The following is a 17,743-nucleotide window of genomic DNA, read 5'->3' on the forward strand; positions in this document are numbered from 1 at the left end:
GCTTAGCTTATGGTTGGCAGGCTCTAGAAATAGCATCAACAAGCTCTCAGTTCCTCATAACAGGCCTGTGGGGTGGCGAGTTTCTTTCTACTAAGGGTTACTCACCTGCCCTTAGCTTGGGTGTGCAGTTGAACCTTAATTCCAGGTCCTTGGGCATTGGTGGCTTTCCCTTGGCACTACGTTGCCCACTGCTTTGCTGGGGTGGTGGGAAGAGGAGTTGGTAGTAGTCATAGTAAACCCTCAAGTCATGCATTTCATGTGCCAGGAGCCCATTCTCAGTGCTTTACACTGGAACCTGTTAATCATCACAACTCCACAGGTAGACTCCAATTTTACAGGTGGGAAAACTGCATTTAAGAGATTAAATTACTTGTCCAAAGCTATAGAGCTTACAGTGGCAGAGGGAAGATCTGAATGTGGGTAGTTAGTCAGACTCTGGAGTCTGCTCATAACTACCCTGCTATCAGTGTTGTTGCCCAGGGTCTCTTCAGTGGGGGCTGCTCAGCTGCCATGGCCCCCTCTCAAGCGGTGAATTAGGTCTCAGATCCTATGTTAGCTGACCATTCTCCTGAGTCCCTGTTATACTTTTGTTTTTCTGAGTCCTTTGAGGCTTGCGTGGGTCTCTGGCCCTGTATCTCCAGTTACTTCCTGAGCTCGTCTCTCATATCCATCTATAAGATCTGCACTGCCCAGTGTAGTAGCTAATAACCACTATGGCTATTTAAATTTAAATCAAAAAATGAAAATTCAGGGCCGGGTATGTAGCTCAGTGGTGCTGCCTGCCTTGCAAGCACAAGGTCCCGAGTTCAATCCCTGGTACCAAGAAAAAAAAGAAGAAAATTCAAATCTTTAGTTGCATTGGCCTCAGTACTCAACAGCTACAGTGGCTACTCCTCATGACCCATCAGCTGGCTTCTCCCAGTCACTGATCCAGTAGAGCTAGGTAGAAGCAGCAGTGCCTTTTAAGACTTAGCTTTGAAAGTCACACATTCTCCTTTCAATAATATCCTTTTTTTCTGGTGGTTCTGGGGATTGAATCCAGGGCCTTTGTACTGAGCTACATCCCCAGTCCTTTTTAATTCTTACTTTGAGACACTCACTGTTGCCTAGTCTGGGCTTGAACTTGAGATCCTGCCTCAACCTCCCAGGGTGCTGAGGTTACAGGTGGGCTCCACCATGCCCACCTCCTGAAATATCTTACTGGTCACACGAGTCAGCCCTATTCATTGTGAGAGCCAGTTATGCAAAAGTGAGACTACCAGGAGGCCGGACTCATTGGAAGCTATTTTAAAGATTGGTGACCATGGCCCCATTATTGGGCAACACTTGATGAGGGTTACTTTATTTGCAGAGCTAATTGACTGGTAGAGTATTATTTCTGAGAAGTGAACGGGGAATGCTAAGTGGGTTCTGGACAATAGTGGGCCAGTTTCATAAATGATCTGGCAGTCTTCTGAAGCCAGAGAGGCACTGATCCCTGCGTGCGCTGTTTCCTGCACAGGGGACACAAAGGCCTACAAGCCAAATGTCTCCCTGCCAATGATTTGATACATGGTTTTGGGGAGTAGGCAGAATTCTGAGATGGTCCCCAAGGCCCTCCAACCCTTGCCAAGCATGTATAACGTGTATATTTCTCTCCCCTTGAGTGTGGGCAGGTCCTGTAAATATGATAGGATACCAGTAAGTTTATAATTAGGTTAATTTAGGTAGCAAAGGTGAAGAGATAATTCAGATGTATTCAGTGTCCCAAGTCAGTTGCTTTTTTTTAATTAGCAAAAAGGGAGATTATCTTGGATGGGTCTGATTCAATCAGTTGGCCTTACAGAAGCACGATGCCATGAATTCTATAACTACAAAGAAACAAATTTTGCCAACAATCTTGTGAGCATGGAAGAAGACTCTGCCTCCGGGAGTCTACAGTCCTGGCTGGCACTTTGCTTGCAGCCTTGGGAGACCCTAAGCAGTTAGCTACACTGTGCTTGGATCCACGGAAACTTGAGGACAATAAATATGTGTTGTTGTAATCTGCTACTTTTGTGGTGATTCATTATGCAACACAGAAACTAATATAGGAAGGTCATTCTTCCTCCTCTGGACCATCAGTTCCCTGATTTGTTAAATGGAGGGACAGTGTAGTTTACAGATCATTTTAGAAAGCGCTTCTGGAGTAACTACAATGACTGCAACTAGCCCATATAAAGTGGTTCCTTCAGGCCAGGCCCTGTTGAAAGTACCATCATTCCCACTTACAGAAGTAGAAACAGAAACAGAGCGGTTAAGTGACTTGGGTTTGCCCAGGTACACACAGCTTTGACTCCACAATGGCTGTTGTCTAGAAATGCCACCATTAGAGCTGCATTCCTTCACTTTAAGAAGGCCCCTCTGAAAATAACATATGGGTTAGGAGTGCAAGAAGAGAATAAACATGTAAATATGTATGAATGGGCTGGATGTGTGGTGAACACCTGTAGTCCCAGCACTCTGAGAGGCTGAGGCAGGAGGGTCTCAAGTTCAAGCCCAGCAACTTAGTGACTTAGTGAGACTCTGTCTCAACATAAAAATGAAGGGCTGTGGATGTGTCTCAGTGTGAAGCCCCTGGGTTCAATCCCCAGCATAAAAACATAGATGTACACAAGCCAGGATACACCAAGACCAAGACCATGATACTCCTATCCAGGGCGAGGTGCTAGGGTTGGACTAAAGCATGTTTAGGATCATTCAGGGCTTGAGGATGAGTTTGGTGGCATGGGCCCCACCCCAATACCTTTTAACCAGGGTGAGTGCCTAAGGACTTGGTCACATAGCTCTGCCTTCCCCAGAACTTTGCCTGCACCCTCACCCTGCCCCGTGCCTTGGCAAACAGCCAGCAGTGGCAGGTGTTTGCCACTTTACCCACTGAAAGTATTATTGTACCACTAGTGTCCTGCCTTTGTCCCTTGGAGCCTGGAACCCAGCCAAGCCTGGCCACGTGCCTTTTTCTATGTGTCTGTGAGTGCTCAGGGCTGGCCCTTGACACAACCTTGTAGATATCTTATTGGTTTCGCTTCCCTTAAAGCCACATCCTCTCTCCCTTGTCACCTTCATGGTCAATGTCCTCAGCAGTCTGCATCCTCCCCAGGGAGGAAGGTGTCTGAAAAATTTTTCCCTTGATACTAACAAAAGCAAACAAGAATCCCCAAGGACATTACTTAAACCAGGATACCAGTCTGTTACCAGTGCTCTCCAGGAGCACAGGATGGTAAGCTGGAAGATTTGGGAACAGAGATTTTGATCTTATTCTCTCAGGAGTGCAGAATTCAAATCAAGAACAGGCTCTGCCAACAACCTGCTGTAACCCTGACCTCCTTTCTTGGAGCCTCAGTGCTCCCATCTATCAAAGAGGCTGGATGTGGTGGCACACAGCTGTAATCCCAGCACTTGGGAGGCTGAGGCAGGAGGAGTGCTGTGAGTTTGGGGCCAGCCTGGGCTACATAGTGAGTTCAAGGCCAGCCTGAACTACATAGCGAGACCTTGTCTCAAAAAATGATAATAAAATAAAGTAATTTTAATAAATAAAATAAAAAGGAAATGTGGACTAGAGCAATGATTCTCAAGCCTGGCTGCTCCCAGGGATCACACTGAAGAGTTTTCCAACAATACAGATGCTTGGGCTCCCCCCTCAGAGATTTTAATCCAACAGATTTGTAGTGTGGCTTGGATAATTAATTTTTACAGCTTAGTAGCTGATTCTAATATGAAAATGAGTAAATTAATACACAAACAAGTTTTAAAGTGTTTAGAAATCCCTTGGAAGTACTGCATTCAAAATTGTGTGTATAAATCCCCAAAGAATCCCAAGATCCTGAAAAAGTTCAGATTTTTAGGGACCCCCATCAGCGGCTATAAAAAAACGAATACAATGCTTGAGATGGGAACAGTGCCCTCTGGTGGTTATACTTCGGTTATACTTTGGACTTGCAATATCCAAATTATTGACCGATTCAGTTGCAATACAATTTGTTACAGTATTTAATGAGCACTAATGTACAAGACACTGTGATATGTTCTCTAGGACACACAGAGATAAAAGCTCCTTTCCCCTTGAAGCTCACAGTCTAGAGATAATGGACATGTACATAAAGCCCCTTGATCCAAGGCAGGAGTCAACATGATGGAATACAAGATGGAAGCCTGGTGCCGCGCTAGCTTCAGGTACGTGGACCTGTGCTTAGAAGGGCTTTGCACTTGCTTTCATCATCTCTTGTCTTGTCTTAAAATTATTTGAACAGGAGCCACATATTTTCGTTTTGCACCAGGCCTCATAAGTTATATAGTTGGGGTAGTTGGGAAAGTTTTGGAGGAGGTGACATCTGACCTGAGGCTGCAGGCAGCGCAGTCGTGAAGGGAGAGGAAGAAGCATATTTATTTATTTTTGGTACCGGGGATCCAACGCAGGACCCTGCCCTTTTGAGGCAGGCGGCAGAACCACTGAGCTAAATCCCCAGCCCAAAGAAGCATATTATTTATTCTTTTTTTTTTTTTTTTTTTTTGGTACCAGGGATCTAACTCAGGTCCTTACACTTGCAAGGCAGGCGACAGAACCACTGAGCTAAATTCCCGGCCCAGAAGCATATTATTTAAATGTGGAAGGGTCTTGGTGACAGGGTCTTATGGGGGAGATAGAAGGTCCAGAACATCTTTTGTCGGCAGAGAGGGAAGGGATTCTGATGTTAGCTGATCAGGCTCAGGAGCAAGGAGGATATCCAGGGAAGACCCAGCAGCCAGAACTCAGGAGACACTGTAAGGCTGGAGCTTGGGGGTCACAGACTTCCAATGGGGCAGCTAGGTGGGACCAAGGGTTATAGGGCCCCCTGCAAGGAGTGAAGAAGACAAAGCTACATGGCCCTCGAGCCCAGCTCCCATGCAGTGTGCTGTGAAACTTCCCTTAGCTTCCGTTCTGCTTCGACACCACCATGGGACAGTGACACAAGCTCTTCTGAAGCAGGCACTCAATTGGGGGATTTCCCATTCAGTCTGTTCCTGCCATTCCTCAGCCAGGATTCACCATGGCCATGTGGGCTTTGAGCAAACTTCTCCCCTGCTGCTCACTGTGGACTTCAGCCTCCCAAGACTGGGGAATCTAAAGAACAAACCCTGTTGGGAAATGTGGGCCGGGTTTTTTCTTTTTGTTTTTTTGCTGCTTCTGAATTCTTATGGGGACTTTCCACATTCTGGGGAAGGCATTTTACAGGAAGTGAGCTCTCCCTCAGAAGGCCAAGGAAGGGCTCAGAGGATTGGACCCTACGCCCACATTTCAACCAGTTTCTCCCACTAGGAGCCACCACCAGGGGCTGGTACAGAAGCTGGAACCCATGATATCTGTGTCCTTGGTTCCCATAGACCAGGCAAGGGGCCTGCTTGATGTTTATTTATTTTTTCTTCTTCCCTGGAGGAGACAGAGTAGGCCCAGTGTAGGCAGGCTGATCAGGCATGGGCTGTGATTCAGTCTGCGGCCCCAAGCAGAGGAGCCCTTCTTCCAGATGCATTATTGCCCAGTTAGCCCAAGACTTCTGCCTCGGTTGTCCTAGGAAGGCTTTGTTCTGCAGAGCTCCTGTATTTGCCTCTGAGTTTAGGGTGCATTCTTTTCTTTTCTTTTCTTTTCTTTTTTCTTTCCTTTCCTTTCCTTTCCCTTTCTTTCTTTCTTTCTTTCCTTCCTTCCTTCCTTCCTTCCTTCCTTCCTTCTTTCTTTCTTTCTTTCTTTCTTTCTTTCTTTCTTTCTTTCTTTCTTTCTTTCTTTCTTTCTTTCTTTCTTTTTTCGTACCAGGGATTGAACTCAGATCCTTGCACTTTTGAGGCAGGTAGCGGAACCACTGAGATAAATCCCTGGCCCTAGGGTGCATTCTTGCTTGTGATAAGAAACAACTAGTAAGATAACTAGTTATCATAGATGACAGGTGGCAGCTGGGGGAGGGACAGGGGCTCAGGGATGCCAGTTATTCCTCTAGAGGGGATCAAAAAGGCAGGCCGTTGGCTCCGTCAGACTGAGGCTTGCACAGCAGCAGATTTAGAACAACAGGGTAATCCCCGATCCTCAGCACTGCATCCTCCTGGGCCTAGTGGGGACAGTTAAGATGGCAAAACCCGACTGCGGGCCCAGGCACCTCTGCAGCCACCGAGGCCGGGCAGCAGAGAGGAAGCTCAGGCAAGGCCACTGTGCTGACTCTAAGGTGCTCCAGCTCCTGCTCCTGGGCAGGGACCAGTGGAGTCCAGTGTTTCAGGTGAGACCTGGGGCTGGGAGGGACTCGGTGGTGCTCAAGGGTGTGCTGCCCATACCTCAGGCCTTATCTTCTGCCTGGGCTTTCAAAGCTATGTATTTTATCGCCAAGTAGGGATACGGGTGCCTGGAGGACACATACACCAGGTTGGGCTTCTTGGAGTGTGTGAAAAGGTGTAAAAGACACGGGGAGAGCTAGAAAGTCCAAGGTGGAGGGACAGAAACACACAGATAGACCTACAGAGACGTTACCGAGGCAGATAGGTCAGTTGATTGAGTGAGTGAGTGAGATACACAGGGAGATGACGGCAGACCGGGGGACCCCACACAGACTGAACACAGGGTACCTCCCAGGTTGTAATCCCGCGCAAGCCCCGTGTAAACCCAGGTTTCTATGGGAGCTTTCTTCCGCCCTTTCCCGACAGAGGGACAAGGCAGCAGGGGGCGCCGGGGTGCCCCGGGCCGGCCACTCGCTCCTAGGTCTGGACGAAGAGGTGGAAGTTGGTGCGTGTGAACTCGTGGTGGATGCTCTCGAGGAGCGCATCGGCATCGGCAGCGGGCTTCGGGGCGCTGGGCTGACCCGGCCCGGCGCTGTACTCCGGGGTGTAGGTGAGGGAGAAGGCGCTGGGGTAGAAGAGCCGGTCAGCGCGCACCAGGCTCACCGGCACCGTGATGGGAGTGCGCAGCCAGCGCCAGTCGCTGCCGAAGGCCATCACGTCGGGCACCACGCACACCAGCGACCGCGGGCTCCTGGGAGGGGCATGGGCGTTAGGGCTGCAGCGACTCTGGTGACTCGGCCCCTGCTCCCGGGAACCTCAGCTCGCCTCCTGCACCCTATACCTGTACATGGTCTCTGCCTCCACGTCCCCGAACCACACCTTGAGCCCCGCGTGGAAGTTCTCCCCGTGCAGCTCCAGCGTTGCCACGTGGCCCCCACCGCTCAGCTGGGGAGCAGGGGCCCCGGTGGGGTGGGTGAGGGCAACCAGGAGCCAGCGGCCTCTGCCGCCAGCACCCCAGCCCCCACACTAGGCGGCTTCCTCCCCGCCCGCCAGCGCCCCCCAGCGTCCGGGTCACCTCTAGGGTGCAGATGAGGGGCACCGGCGTGACCGGCTCCCGCGTGCACGCCAGGCGGGTGCTGAAGGCGAACTCCACGGACTCGGTGCCGATGATGGTCCAGCAGGAGCTGTCGTTGAGCAGTGCCCTGTTCTCCTCTTTGGGACAGGGAGAGGCCTGGAGGGGGACCCAGGGGTGGGCAGAGTTTTCGGTGGTGGCCGCCCGTGTAAGGGAGCTGCACACTGCGGGACACCCCCCCCCCCCGCAGGCCCAAATGGGTTTCAGTCCTAGGCTCTGGGGTCTCCCTGAGACCGAACTTGGACCAGACTCTTAGGTTCGCTCACAGAGGGTTGAATGCGCTTCCTGGACCTGCTGCTTGCCTGTTCTTTCCTTCCCTGTCATCTTCTTCTTTTCCTCTTCCCGGGCCTCTCCTTTCCTCCTTCTCCCTCCCCTTCCCCTTCCTACTTTTATTTCCCTTTCCCCTCCTCTCTCTCTCTTCCCTTTCCTTCTCCTGTCTTCCTTTCCCTCTCTCCCTCTCCCTGCCCCTCGCCCCTCTCCTGTCTTCTCCCTCTGCTCTTCCTTTTTCCCCTTGGCACTGGTGACTGAATACAAGGCCTCCCCCTGAAGCATACCCCCAGCCACTGCCTCTTGAAGAGTTGGAATTATGAGGTGTGCCCGCCACACCCAGCCCCGGTGGGGGCCTTGTTAATGACCTTATTTGCTTGGGTTTCTAGAATTTTATTTTTTAAAATTGTGCAATACTTTGCCCTACCATTCTACACCTTTAATATTCTTTGGGAAGGAATATTGCTCAATGATAATAATAATAATAATTGTTTTTTCCTACATTTTATGATTTTATTGCCAAACATTCTTAATAGCATTCTTTTGACAGATTGGTTAATAATTATTATTTTCCACATTCTACAATTCTATGCCTCAATATTCTATCATTCTAAGTCTTTCATTAACAGTACTCAATACTATTACACGTTCTAATTTTTATTTGCATTCTACAATATTTTTTTTTGTACCGAGGCTTGAACTCAGGACCTTATTATGCTTATGAGGCAGGCACAGCGCCACTGAGCTAAATCCCCGGCCCATTCTACAATTTTATATCCCAACATCCTATGGTTCTAATATTCTTTGGGAATGAGTATTGCTTAATAATAGCACTTATTATTTTCTACATTCTAGGTTTCTGTCCTGATAGTCCATGATTCTGACCTTCCATGCTAGGCAGTGTTGCTCAGTATGCAGCAGAGGCAATGATCTTGCATTGTATGGCTCTCTACCTTCTCCTTTCTGGGATGCTTGGTGCTGATATACCCTGCTCACCTGGAATTGCTCCACTTTCTCTGTGGCAAGGCATAAATAGGTGCCACCCCCTCCTGGAGGGCCACCTGGAAACTGGAAGGCACACTTGTGCAGTTGAGAGATAGGCTCATCTACATGGAGGAGTGCACACTGTTTGGCTACTTTGCGGATTATCTGCAACAGAAGGGTCATAGGAAGAGTGGTGGGAGGAGACTGGGTGCCAAGAAGCTGCCCTCCCAGCCCGTTTCAGCTACTTCAGTAGCTTTGGGGGCACGGGAAGAGTCCTAGAAAGCACCAAGGGTCCCCAGAGTGAGAGCAGAGGTCTTCGGGCTTTGGGCCCTCGCCCTCCAGCCCTGTGCACACAGGTCACACTTTGCACGGAGCTGGGGGTACTCCTGCAGGTGTGCTGCGCCTCCTCATACCATAGGAGGCAGTGTGATGCCGGTGACCGTGCAGACCAGCTGCACCAGGGAGCCATAGCGGATGTAGCCCTCTCGAGGTGGGAAGTCCCCTTGGGAACAGTGTTCATCTGCTGGGGTGAAAGAAAGGAAGAGATGAAGGTTTCAGAAGCCTGAAGGTTTCTGCCCCAACCCTGCCTTCTCACCTTTGGCTCCACCCCACATCATGAATAGGCCTTGTGGGAAAGGCCAGACCTCAGGGAAGCAGCTAGGGCTCCTAATCCTGGGGTGAGGGTCCTTTGTGACCATTCTCAGAAATGTCTGCCTCCTGGGGTGGGCACTTAGTCAACGTGAGAGAGAAGCGCAGTGACAAGGGAAAGGAATAGCTGGGTCAGTCCCTTTCTCACTGGGGTTGTGGGTGAGCCTTTGCTTTTGAGCTCAGTTGCAGGGCCAAGTTGACCTTTCTTGAGGAACTGGGGAGAGGCGTAAGCAGGCTAACACTCGTGGCGTGCCCGGGCGTGCCTGCTGGAGTCATTACCGAGGCGGAGTGTGAAGGCGGCCCACTGTCTTGCGCTGGCCACGAAGGCCCCATCCTCCACAGAGAGGTAGCGGGTGGACACCGTCTGGGAGCGCAGGCGGTTGAAGAGGGAGACCTTTGAGCCCGAGGATATGCACACTGGGGCCGAGGGAGGATGGAGTCAGTGCCCTGGCTTGGAGCTTTGGGGCTCTCAGACAATCTCCAGGCCTCTGTGCCACGCACCAGCCTGACTTATATGGACACGCTGGATGGTCATCTCTCATGGCTGTTTATCTAGTGCTGCTGTGCCTTGCCTGCTACTTTGTGCTGCCTGAGCTACTTTGGGGAATACCAAAGAGTGAGTTAGGCACACCTTTGCTATGGAAGAGATCCTCATTTCAAGTACATAAATCTAAAATGCCAGTATAAAGTGGTGAGGGCTGAATCAAGGAGGCCTTCTTGGAAGAGGTTCCACTCTCAGAGGGAGATGGTGAAGCAGATAGGAGCTGCTCAGGGGCTGCTCCAGCAGAAACCACTTGGTGTGGGACAGCAGTGCACTATTTTTTTGGTACCGGGGATTGAACTCAGGACCTTGCACTTGCAAGGCAGGCGAGGTGCCACTGAGCTACATCCCTGGTCCACCAGTGCATTATTTTTAGAGCTTAGCATTTATCTCTTCTGGCTTCAAATATCATATACTCAAATCCACTGCTTTACTTTCTCATTGCACTTTGGCACCTGGGGAGAAGGCAGTGGGTGGGTCATTGTCCTCTCTTCTCTCACAGAGAGGGACATAGTGCAGGTGCTCATTTCCACTACTCAAAGTCCCCTTCCGCTAAATAATAGCTGGCGTTTACTGTGTGCCAGGTACTTTTCTAAGTGCTTTATGTGTATTTTGCTCCTTTTGTTCTCTCAACAACCCTAGAAGGTAGACAATATTATCTCCACTTAAGAGAGCAACCTGAGTCAGGCATGGTGATGCACGCTTGTTATTCTTGGGAGGATGAGGCAGGAGGATTCAAGTTCGAGCCCAGACTGGGCAACTTAGTGACTTAGAAAGACCCTGTCTTAAAATAAAAAATAAAAAGGGCTGGGGATGTAGCTCAATGCAAAGACCCTGGGTCCAATTTCCAGTACTGGGTGTGTGTGTGTGGGAAGCAACCTGCTAAAGATCACACAGCTGCCAAGTTGTAGAGCAGGATTTAAACTCAGGCTTCTAGGCTCCAAAATCCGAACTCAACCATCATGTGATCCTCCTACTCCTCCCTAGCCCTTCCCTGACGCCAGGGGCCAGCTCTAACACTGCTTGGATCTGGAACAGTCCACAGCTTTTTTAACAGATAGCGAGTGTGGCTGGGCGCAGTGGTGCACGCCTATAATCCCAGCACTCAGGAGGCTGAGGCAGGAGGATCACCATGAGTTTGAGGCCAGCCTGACAACATAGCAAGAACTTGTCTCAAAAATAAATAAAATAAAATAAGTGTGGTAGAGAGTAAGAGGTGGACTCTGCAGTCACATTGACTCAGGGTCATTCCCTGGCTCGGCCCCTTCCCAGGTGGGCAATCTTGGGCAAGGCACCTGGATGTGATAAGCCCAAGGATTTCTTAAGTGAATGGATGAATATTTAGAACCTTGTATCCTCCCTCTACTATACAGGGACAATGATACTACCTACCTGGGAGGGACTGATCTCCAGGAAAGTCCCTACCCACCCTGTCCCTTTACCTCCCAGTGATGGACTGGTGGTGTTGTCATTGTTACTGAGCCCTCCTCCCCTAGGACTGTCCACTTGACATCCAAAACAGTACATATCTCAAGTGACCTCTCTGATCTGCAATGCATGTCTTCCCTGATAGGTTATACCTTCTTCTAGAACATCTACTATTATTATTTTTAAAAAACTTTTTGAGACAGGATCTTGCTATATAGTTCAGGCTGGCCTGGAATTTGCAGCAATCTTCCTGCCTCAGCCTCCTGAGTGCTAGAATTACAGGCGTGCGCCATCATGCCTGGTATCGACGTCGTCGTCATCATCATCATCATCATCATCATCATTATCTGCATGGTGCTGGGGAATCAAGGGCCTTGTGCGTGCTAAGGCAAGTGCTCTACCACTGAGCTACATCCTAGATCCTGGTCTTATTTTAAAGAGATCCAGCCCCTAGCACAAACCCAGCCATACAGCAAGTACTCCATATGTGTTTTAAACTGAATTCCCTCGGCCTCTTTACGGTCACTTTTGTTTCCTGGAACTGGGGGTTGGACGAAGGGCCCCAGGCCTGCTCAGCACGCGCTTCAGCGCTCAGCCTCTCTCTCACCCCCGAGCCCCCCTATGGTCACTTTGAATCTGTCGTTCAGCCCGCACCCCACCATCCAGGCTCCCCGTGCCCTTTCCCGGGTCGGAGTGGCATCCTGTCAGGCCCGCCCCTCTCTCGGCTCAGGCTCCACCCCTCTCACGCGGACCCCGCCCCCAGGCGCCAGCTCCAGGCTGGTTGCCCCTCCCGGCCGGCCCTGCGTTCGGGCCCCCGACCCCGCTCACGGTCGGTGTTTTTCAGCGACTGCTTTTTCTGCGAGGGCTTCGAGATGACCTTGATGAGGCGGCTGTGGAATGTGCCCAGCTCCCGGCCCCCTCGCAGCACGAGGCGGAGCACCAGTCGAAAGTGCTTCCTTTTGTCTGCGTCCGAGATGTACAGGGTCTTGGCACAACCGAATTCCTAGCGGGCTCGTGGGGATGGGGCCGTCTCATCCCAGGCTTCAGCCGTCAGAGGACCCAACCTCCTGAGGTTGCCTGACGCCCGCCCCATCGGAGGGACAAGAAGCTCCCCGAGCCAGGTTCTGGGGCTCAGCCACGAGGCAGACCCTGGCTCCCGGCCTCCCTGTTCTCTCTTGGCCCCTAGAGGGGACTAAAGGAGCCCTCTCTCCGAGGGAAAGGCAGGGATGGGAGCAAGGAATCTAATCGTACCCTCTCCCGCGCTCTCTCACCCTGGAGTCCGGCTGCTCCTCGAAATGCAACTTCTGGGTCTCGGTGGCGCTGCCAGACGCGCCGTCCAGCCCCATGTAACCGCAGACGGTGGGCCCAATGTCTCCGGCCTGGTGGGCTGGAAAGGGGCGCGAGTGGGCTGGGGACGCGGGACTCAGGTGCAGAGCAAGCTGAGCTTAGGCCGCCAGAGGGCGCAGGGAGACTGAGCCCACCAACCGCCCAGCCTGCTGGGGTCCTCCCTGCAGCCTGCAGCCCTTGGGTGCCCCTTCACCTTGTCCCTGCGCTGGCTTCACCCTCCATCCGGGACCCGTGAGGTAGACACAGGGCGGGGGACAGAAGAACCTGCAGAGACATGTGAGGGCTGGGTTCGAATATCCATCGCCACTTGGCTATCTTGTAGGCTTCTCAAGGTTAGCACTGAGTCCTTGATTCCTCCCCGCTCTCTCTTCAGACATCTCCAGGGCCATGAACCCCATTAACACCCAAACTTTCATTTGCTTACACTTCTCTCATTTAACCCATCAGTAAGCCCTGTCTACTCCACCTTCAAAACATATTTGGAATCCATTGGCTGTGTGACCACCTCTTCCCTGTGTGTGTGTGTGTGTGTGTGTGTGTGTGTGTGTGTGTGTTACTGAGAACATAGGGGTACTCTACCACCGAGGTACAGCCCCAGCCCTTTTATTTTATTTTGAGACAGGCTTTCATTAAATTGCCCAGGATGGCCTTGAACTTTTGATCCTTCTGCCTCAGCCTCCCAAGCAGCTGAGATCAGAGACGTGTGCCACTGCCTGGCCTAACCATTACTTTTTTTTTTTTTTTTTTTGGTACCGGGGATCGAACTCGGGACTTTGTGCTTGAGAGGCAAGGCGCCAGAACCACAGAGCTAAATCCCTGGCCCTAACCATTACTTTTTGCCTACATGACTGGATCAGTCTTTCAATGTTGCTACTCCACCCCCTTCTAACTTATTCTTCACACAGCAGGCAGAGAGCTTTTGTAAAAACATAGGGCAAATGTGTTATGTCTCTTCTGGAAATCCTCTAGTGGTTTAAAATCCCAGGTCTTCACATGACCTGGCCCCTGTTTACCTCTCCAGCTTACTTCTTATAGCTTGTTCCCGCTCCTCTAATTCCAGCCACATTGACTTCTTTTGCAGCTAAACAGGCCTAGCGGGTACAGGTCAAGGTCTTTGCATGTTTTGTTCCTTCTAGTTGGAAACACTTTCCCTAGATTTTTTCGTGTGTGGCTTCATCTACCATTGAGGTATCAGTTCAAAGCACTTACTTTGCCACTGAGCTACATTCTCACCTCTCAAGTCTCAGTTCCGATGTCATTTCTTAAAAGGCTTTTTGACCTCCTTAACCTATCAAGTGAAAGTACCCCACCTCTCCGGTTTATATCACATTTCCCTGTTCTCTTTCCTTCCAGCTCTCATCAGACTCTGACAATGTCTCATTTGCTGATAATGTGAGTTTACTGCCTGTCTCTTTCGAATTAGAGTAAAAATACCAGGAGAGCAGGGACCGAGTCAGTCTTGTTCAGCTGTATGTCCAGTGCCCAGCTGTGACCACAGAGCCCAGCACATGATAAGCACTCAGTAAATAGCTGAATGATTGCATAATGGGCAAGGGAGTGAATGGTGACGAGAGAGCCATAGGGAGGTTCTGCTAAAGGCTGAAGTGGGGGCTGGTGCTGGCTGAGGGACAGGTCCCTCAATAGCTGAGGTCTCAACTCAGGTACAAGGGGCAGAGGTGAGAGAGCCTGGGAGGGAATGCTGAGGCACCTACCGCTTCTCATTTCCATAGGACTTCTGGGCCACCTTGGCGTGCAGGATCCGCACTGTCTGCTCACACTGTTGCTGCAGACAACTGCGCACTCCTTCCCTCAGTTCAGTGGCTCGCTCTGGGGATGAACTGGCCCAGGGCAGGCCAGCAGCAAGGTGAGTAGAGGCTCGAGGTTGCAGATAGCCCTGGGCTCAGGTTGAGTGAAATGAAGCAGAGGAAGGGGCGGCTCCCCCGAGGTGGAGGGGCCAGAAGTGTTAGGCAATGCAGAGGACTAAATATTTGGGCTTTGAGGTGTTCAGTGAAGACCACACAGAGCCCACCGGGACCACCCAGGTGCCTCTGTCTGGGTCTGGCTTTCTGCCCATGCAGTCTGGAGCAGTAGGGAGACATGGCTGCTATACAAAGGCTGCACTGTGTTGCCCCTGGGATGGAGAGATAGGGTGTGTGGAATTGGTAGTTAAACTTCCCGGTTTTCAGAGAATGCCAGGGGGAAACAGCCTTCCCTGGATGCGGGTCCAGAGGGCTCTTGCCTCCTGTGGGCAGAGAGGCCTGCAAACATGAAAGGATCCCAAAGCCATGTCCCCAGGATGGGGAACATCTGAGTTTTTCTGTGGCCAAAGCAACTCTCCCCCCCTTCTCCCAGGAGAAGGGGCCTGTTGCTGAGTCGGCTTTGTTCTTTTTCTTACTTTTTTTTTTTTTTTTTTTTTTTGAATACACAGGGTCTTGCTTCGTAGTTCATGCTGGCCTTGAACTCACTGTGTAGCCCAGGCTGCCCTCCCGCCTGAGCTTCCTGAGTGCTGGGATGACAGGTGTGGGCTACCATGCCTGGCAAAGGGTGGACTTTCTTTTATTACAGGGAATCAGGCCCATGCATCACCCTGCAGGGTGAGCCGGGGTCAGGGGCTGTAGATCTGGCGACTTCTCCGTCTGGGGTTTTGATGTTCATTCGAAGCCCACGCAGTTTCAGGGAGCATGTAAAGGAGGACTTGCGGCAGAGATTTGAGGAATCAGTGGGTCGGGGCCTGAGGAAAGCTATGATCCCTTCTCCCCTCGCTGTCCTGTTAAGCCCTATACACTCTTGGCAGGACCCGAGTCCCAGCCTCTCTTGCCTGCTGGAGGGGACATCGGAGGGTAAGAGTCAGGCGCGCCCTGGAAAGCCTGGCCAGGCCCTGTCGGCGGCCAGAGCAGGAGCGCCCCGCCTCTTGGGGCTCTCCTCAGGGGCAGTGTCGCCGCCCTTCTCCCGGATTCCAGCCCCCGCAGCTGGCGGTCCGAAGCTCCGAAGGTGGCAGGAGCAGGGGGCGCCGCGCTTGCTCCGCCTCAGTCCTCAGAGGAAGGGGGATTCGCTCCCTGCCAGTGGGAGGGGTCGCGGCCCGCGCTCCCCCTCCCCACCGCCAGCCCCTGGTTAAATGCGGCCGCCGCCTCTGCTCGCTCCAGCTGCCTGGCAGTCCCCACCTAGGGCACGCTGCCCACGCCGTTACCTGGTCCAACTGCCCGGGAGGCTCCGCCCATCAGCTCCGCTCTGCAGCCGCGCCGCCTCCGAGCCGTCCTGCAGGCTCAGGTGAGTCAAAGGGCCGGGGGGCTCCGAGGATCCTGCAGGGGGCAGGCGGCAAGCACCACCCGGAGACCTATTCACCGCAGAGGCACCACCTGCGGCGGCCACACCTCCCCGGCGGGGCCCTCTTCCTCTTCTGAGGGGTCCCTTCCAAACCGAACCCCCACCAGTAAGGCGGATGCAAACGGGGGGCTCCTTCCAGGCCCCAACACATTCCCAAGGTAGCCATGCTCGGGCCAACTCTTGAATAATTACTCACAGACCTCTCCGCCCCGCCCCTTGCAGTCCACTCTGCCGACCCTAAGGGCATCTGCACGCTTTCTCTTCAACCCAAGGATTGACCTCCCCGGAGTCCGTGGGCTCTAATGTCCGCCCGGGCCACCCCCTCTCTGAGCGGCCTTGAGGGCAGGCCCATCACCCTCTCTGGACCTGGCTCCTCTTGCAAACGGAGGGGTGGGGACCGTGGTGAAGTTTGCGGGAAGTTCATCGATTAACTTTCTAGCACTACTTTCTAGGCCTCCTGGGATGGAGTAGGTACCAAGTGGACGTTGACTTAGGCCAACAGCAGGATAAGGGGGGCCTTAGTCAAGGTTAGGGGCCCAGGGGCTTCTGCCAGTAGGAAGCGAGAAAGGCCCCTAGAGCCTTTAACCCCAACGCTACCCAGGGGTGCTGGCCTCGGCTGTGGCCCAAGGTAGAGAAGGCAGCTGGCACGTCGGGCTGAGTCACCCTCCCACGACAGGCCCTGCCAGAGGGATTTTTGTTCCTCTACCAGGGGTGGAAGGCGAAGGGGGAGAAGAATCCTGGACAGGAAGCCTGCCTGGGGCGAGCTGCAGGAGCGGCCTTGCTCAGAATAGGCTCATTCACGGACCTGGACCTGGGGGGTGGGGGTGGGCGGCTGCGGTGGGACAGGGGCGCCCCGCGGTCTCCGCCCGCCCAGAAATGGCAACCGAAAAATGGCTAACGCAGCCTGAGCCCGGGGCTCAGCGGGTAGGGTAGGCCAAGGAAGGAAAAGAGGCTTAGTGACTCCAAGCAGGCGCCAGGGAGCAGCCGGGCAGCTCCGGAGGGAGAAGGGGACCCAGGAGTCCTAGGTTCTAGTGGGCCGCCTTTTGGGGCCTTCATTTTCCCATCCGTACGATGGGGGACCTTCCGTCATTCTCAAGGGACGTCGCCAGGGGCCGCAGGAGGGTGAACGCTCACCTGCTGCCCCCCCAGGGTCCATGGCCGCTTTGTGAGGCCCTGGATGCTCTCTCGCTGCCCTCTGGGTGCATCCAGTGCCACCGTCCTGGGAACCCTGCGCACCTCTGCACCCTGGCCCGTGCGCCGGATATATCCTGGCCAGGCCTTATCTCCAAGGCCCCTGGGCCCCTGTTTGCTCTGGGCAGAGGCACCTGCTGGGCAGATGTGGACTTCCCACCACGGCGGAGCGGTCGCAGCCACATGCAGGGCGGCGCCCCCTGGCGGCCTCTCCTGAGAGCAGGCGGAGAACCGAGACACGAAGTCAGGAGGTCTTGGTCCTGGAGGATTTTAGCACTATTCCCACACTGCCCCACCGCGTCTACAGGTCTGCACTCGACCGGCGAAGGACCAGCCCTTCCTTGCCACTTTCGGTTGGGCGGCGCGTGCCTGAATATGGGGTTGGGGGTGGGGCTGCAAAGACAGCCACGCAGAAGCTCTTGTGTGTGTGCGTGGGCGGGGGAGCAGAGGGCGCAGAGCGTGCGGGCTGGGTCCCAGAACCAGAGAGGCGTGGGATCCTACCGCAGCTCCTTCCTTGCTGCTGCATGACTTTGGGTTCATGCTTCTCTTCTCAGTTTCGTCATCTGTACAATGGGGCCCGAGGGTCAGTATTGTCGAGGATTAAATGCCATCGTGGGTGAAAAGCATTT

The 17,743-nt window shown here is 52.9% G+C and overlaps 2 protein-coding genes across 8 annotated transcripts in view; one reads left to right on the forward strand and one right to left on the reverse strand.

The window, feature by feature from the left end:
* Positions 1 to 6,501: 6,501 nt before the first annotated feature.
* On the reverse strand, positions 6,502 to 17,474 carry Rbpjl (recombination signal binding protein for immunoglobulin kappa J region like). Of its 3 annotated transcripts, none has more exons than XM_021239013.2 (12): positions 17,058 to 17,474; positions 15,787 to 15,898; positions 14,312 to 14,437; positions 12,793 to 12,863; positions 12,524 to 12,639; positions 12,081 to 12,255; positions 9,563 to 9,700; positions 9,049 to 9,155; positions 8,648 to 8,800; positions 7,328 to 7,483; positions 7,094 to 7,197; positions 6,502 to 7,003 (listed from the first exon to the last, which is right to left on the reverse strand). In XM_021239013.2, the coding sequence occupies exons 1-12, from the start codon at positions 17,077 to 17,079 to the stop codon at positions 6,730 to 6,732; spliced, it is 1,554 nt and encodes a 517-aa protein (XP_021094672.1). In that variant the 5' UTR covers positions 17,080 to 17,474; the 3' UTR covers positions 6,502 to 6,729. The 3 variants fall into 3 exon arrangements, with proteins under 3 accessions (XP_021094672.1, XP_004858227.1, XP_021094675.1); XM_004858170.3 differs by having other exon boundaries at positions 9,049 to 9,158; XM_021239016.2 differs by lacking the exon at positions 9,563 to 9,700.
* The window catches only part of Matn4 (matrilin 4), a 40,832-nt gene continuing 38,829 nt past the window's right edge, over positions 15,741 to 17,743 (forward strand). For 4 of the 5 annotated variants that reach the window (XM_087197819.1, XM_087197822.1, XM_087197821.1 and 1 more), the window contains exon 1: positions 15,741 to 15,866. The gene's annotated coding sequence lies outside the window, so the exon portion shown is untranslated. Of the gene's footprint in view, positions 15,867 to 15,894; positions 16,082 to 17,743 lie in introns of those variants that run through there. The other variant, XM_087197820.1, reaches the window with a different exon arrangement.

Source organism: Heterocephalus glaber, unplaced genomic scaffold, assembly GCF_053883595.1.
Source record: "Heterocephalus glaber isolate CG9 unplaced genomic scaffold, H.glaber_assembly_v1.0 deba00001673, whole genome shotgun sequence".
Taxonomy (NCBI): Eukaryota; Metazoa; Chordata; class Mammalia; order Rodentia; family Bathyergidae; genus Heterocephalus; species Heterocephalus glaber.

Bases quoted from the DNA above. Each gene is read 5' to 3' on its own strand.
- Rbpjl (XM_004858170.3), bottom strand. From the start codon at position 17,079: ATGGACCCTGGGGGGGCAGCAG. The intron at 15,899-17,057 runs GTGAGCGTTCAC...TGCCCCCTGCAG, and splicing joins GGACCCTGGGGGGGCAGCAG to GATCCTCGGAGCCCCCCGGC. The intron at 8,801-9,048 runs GTATGAGGAGGC...CTTCTGTTGCAG, and splicing joins GCATCACACTGCCTCCTATG to ATAATCCGCAAAGTAGCCAA.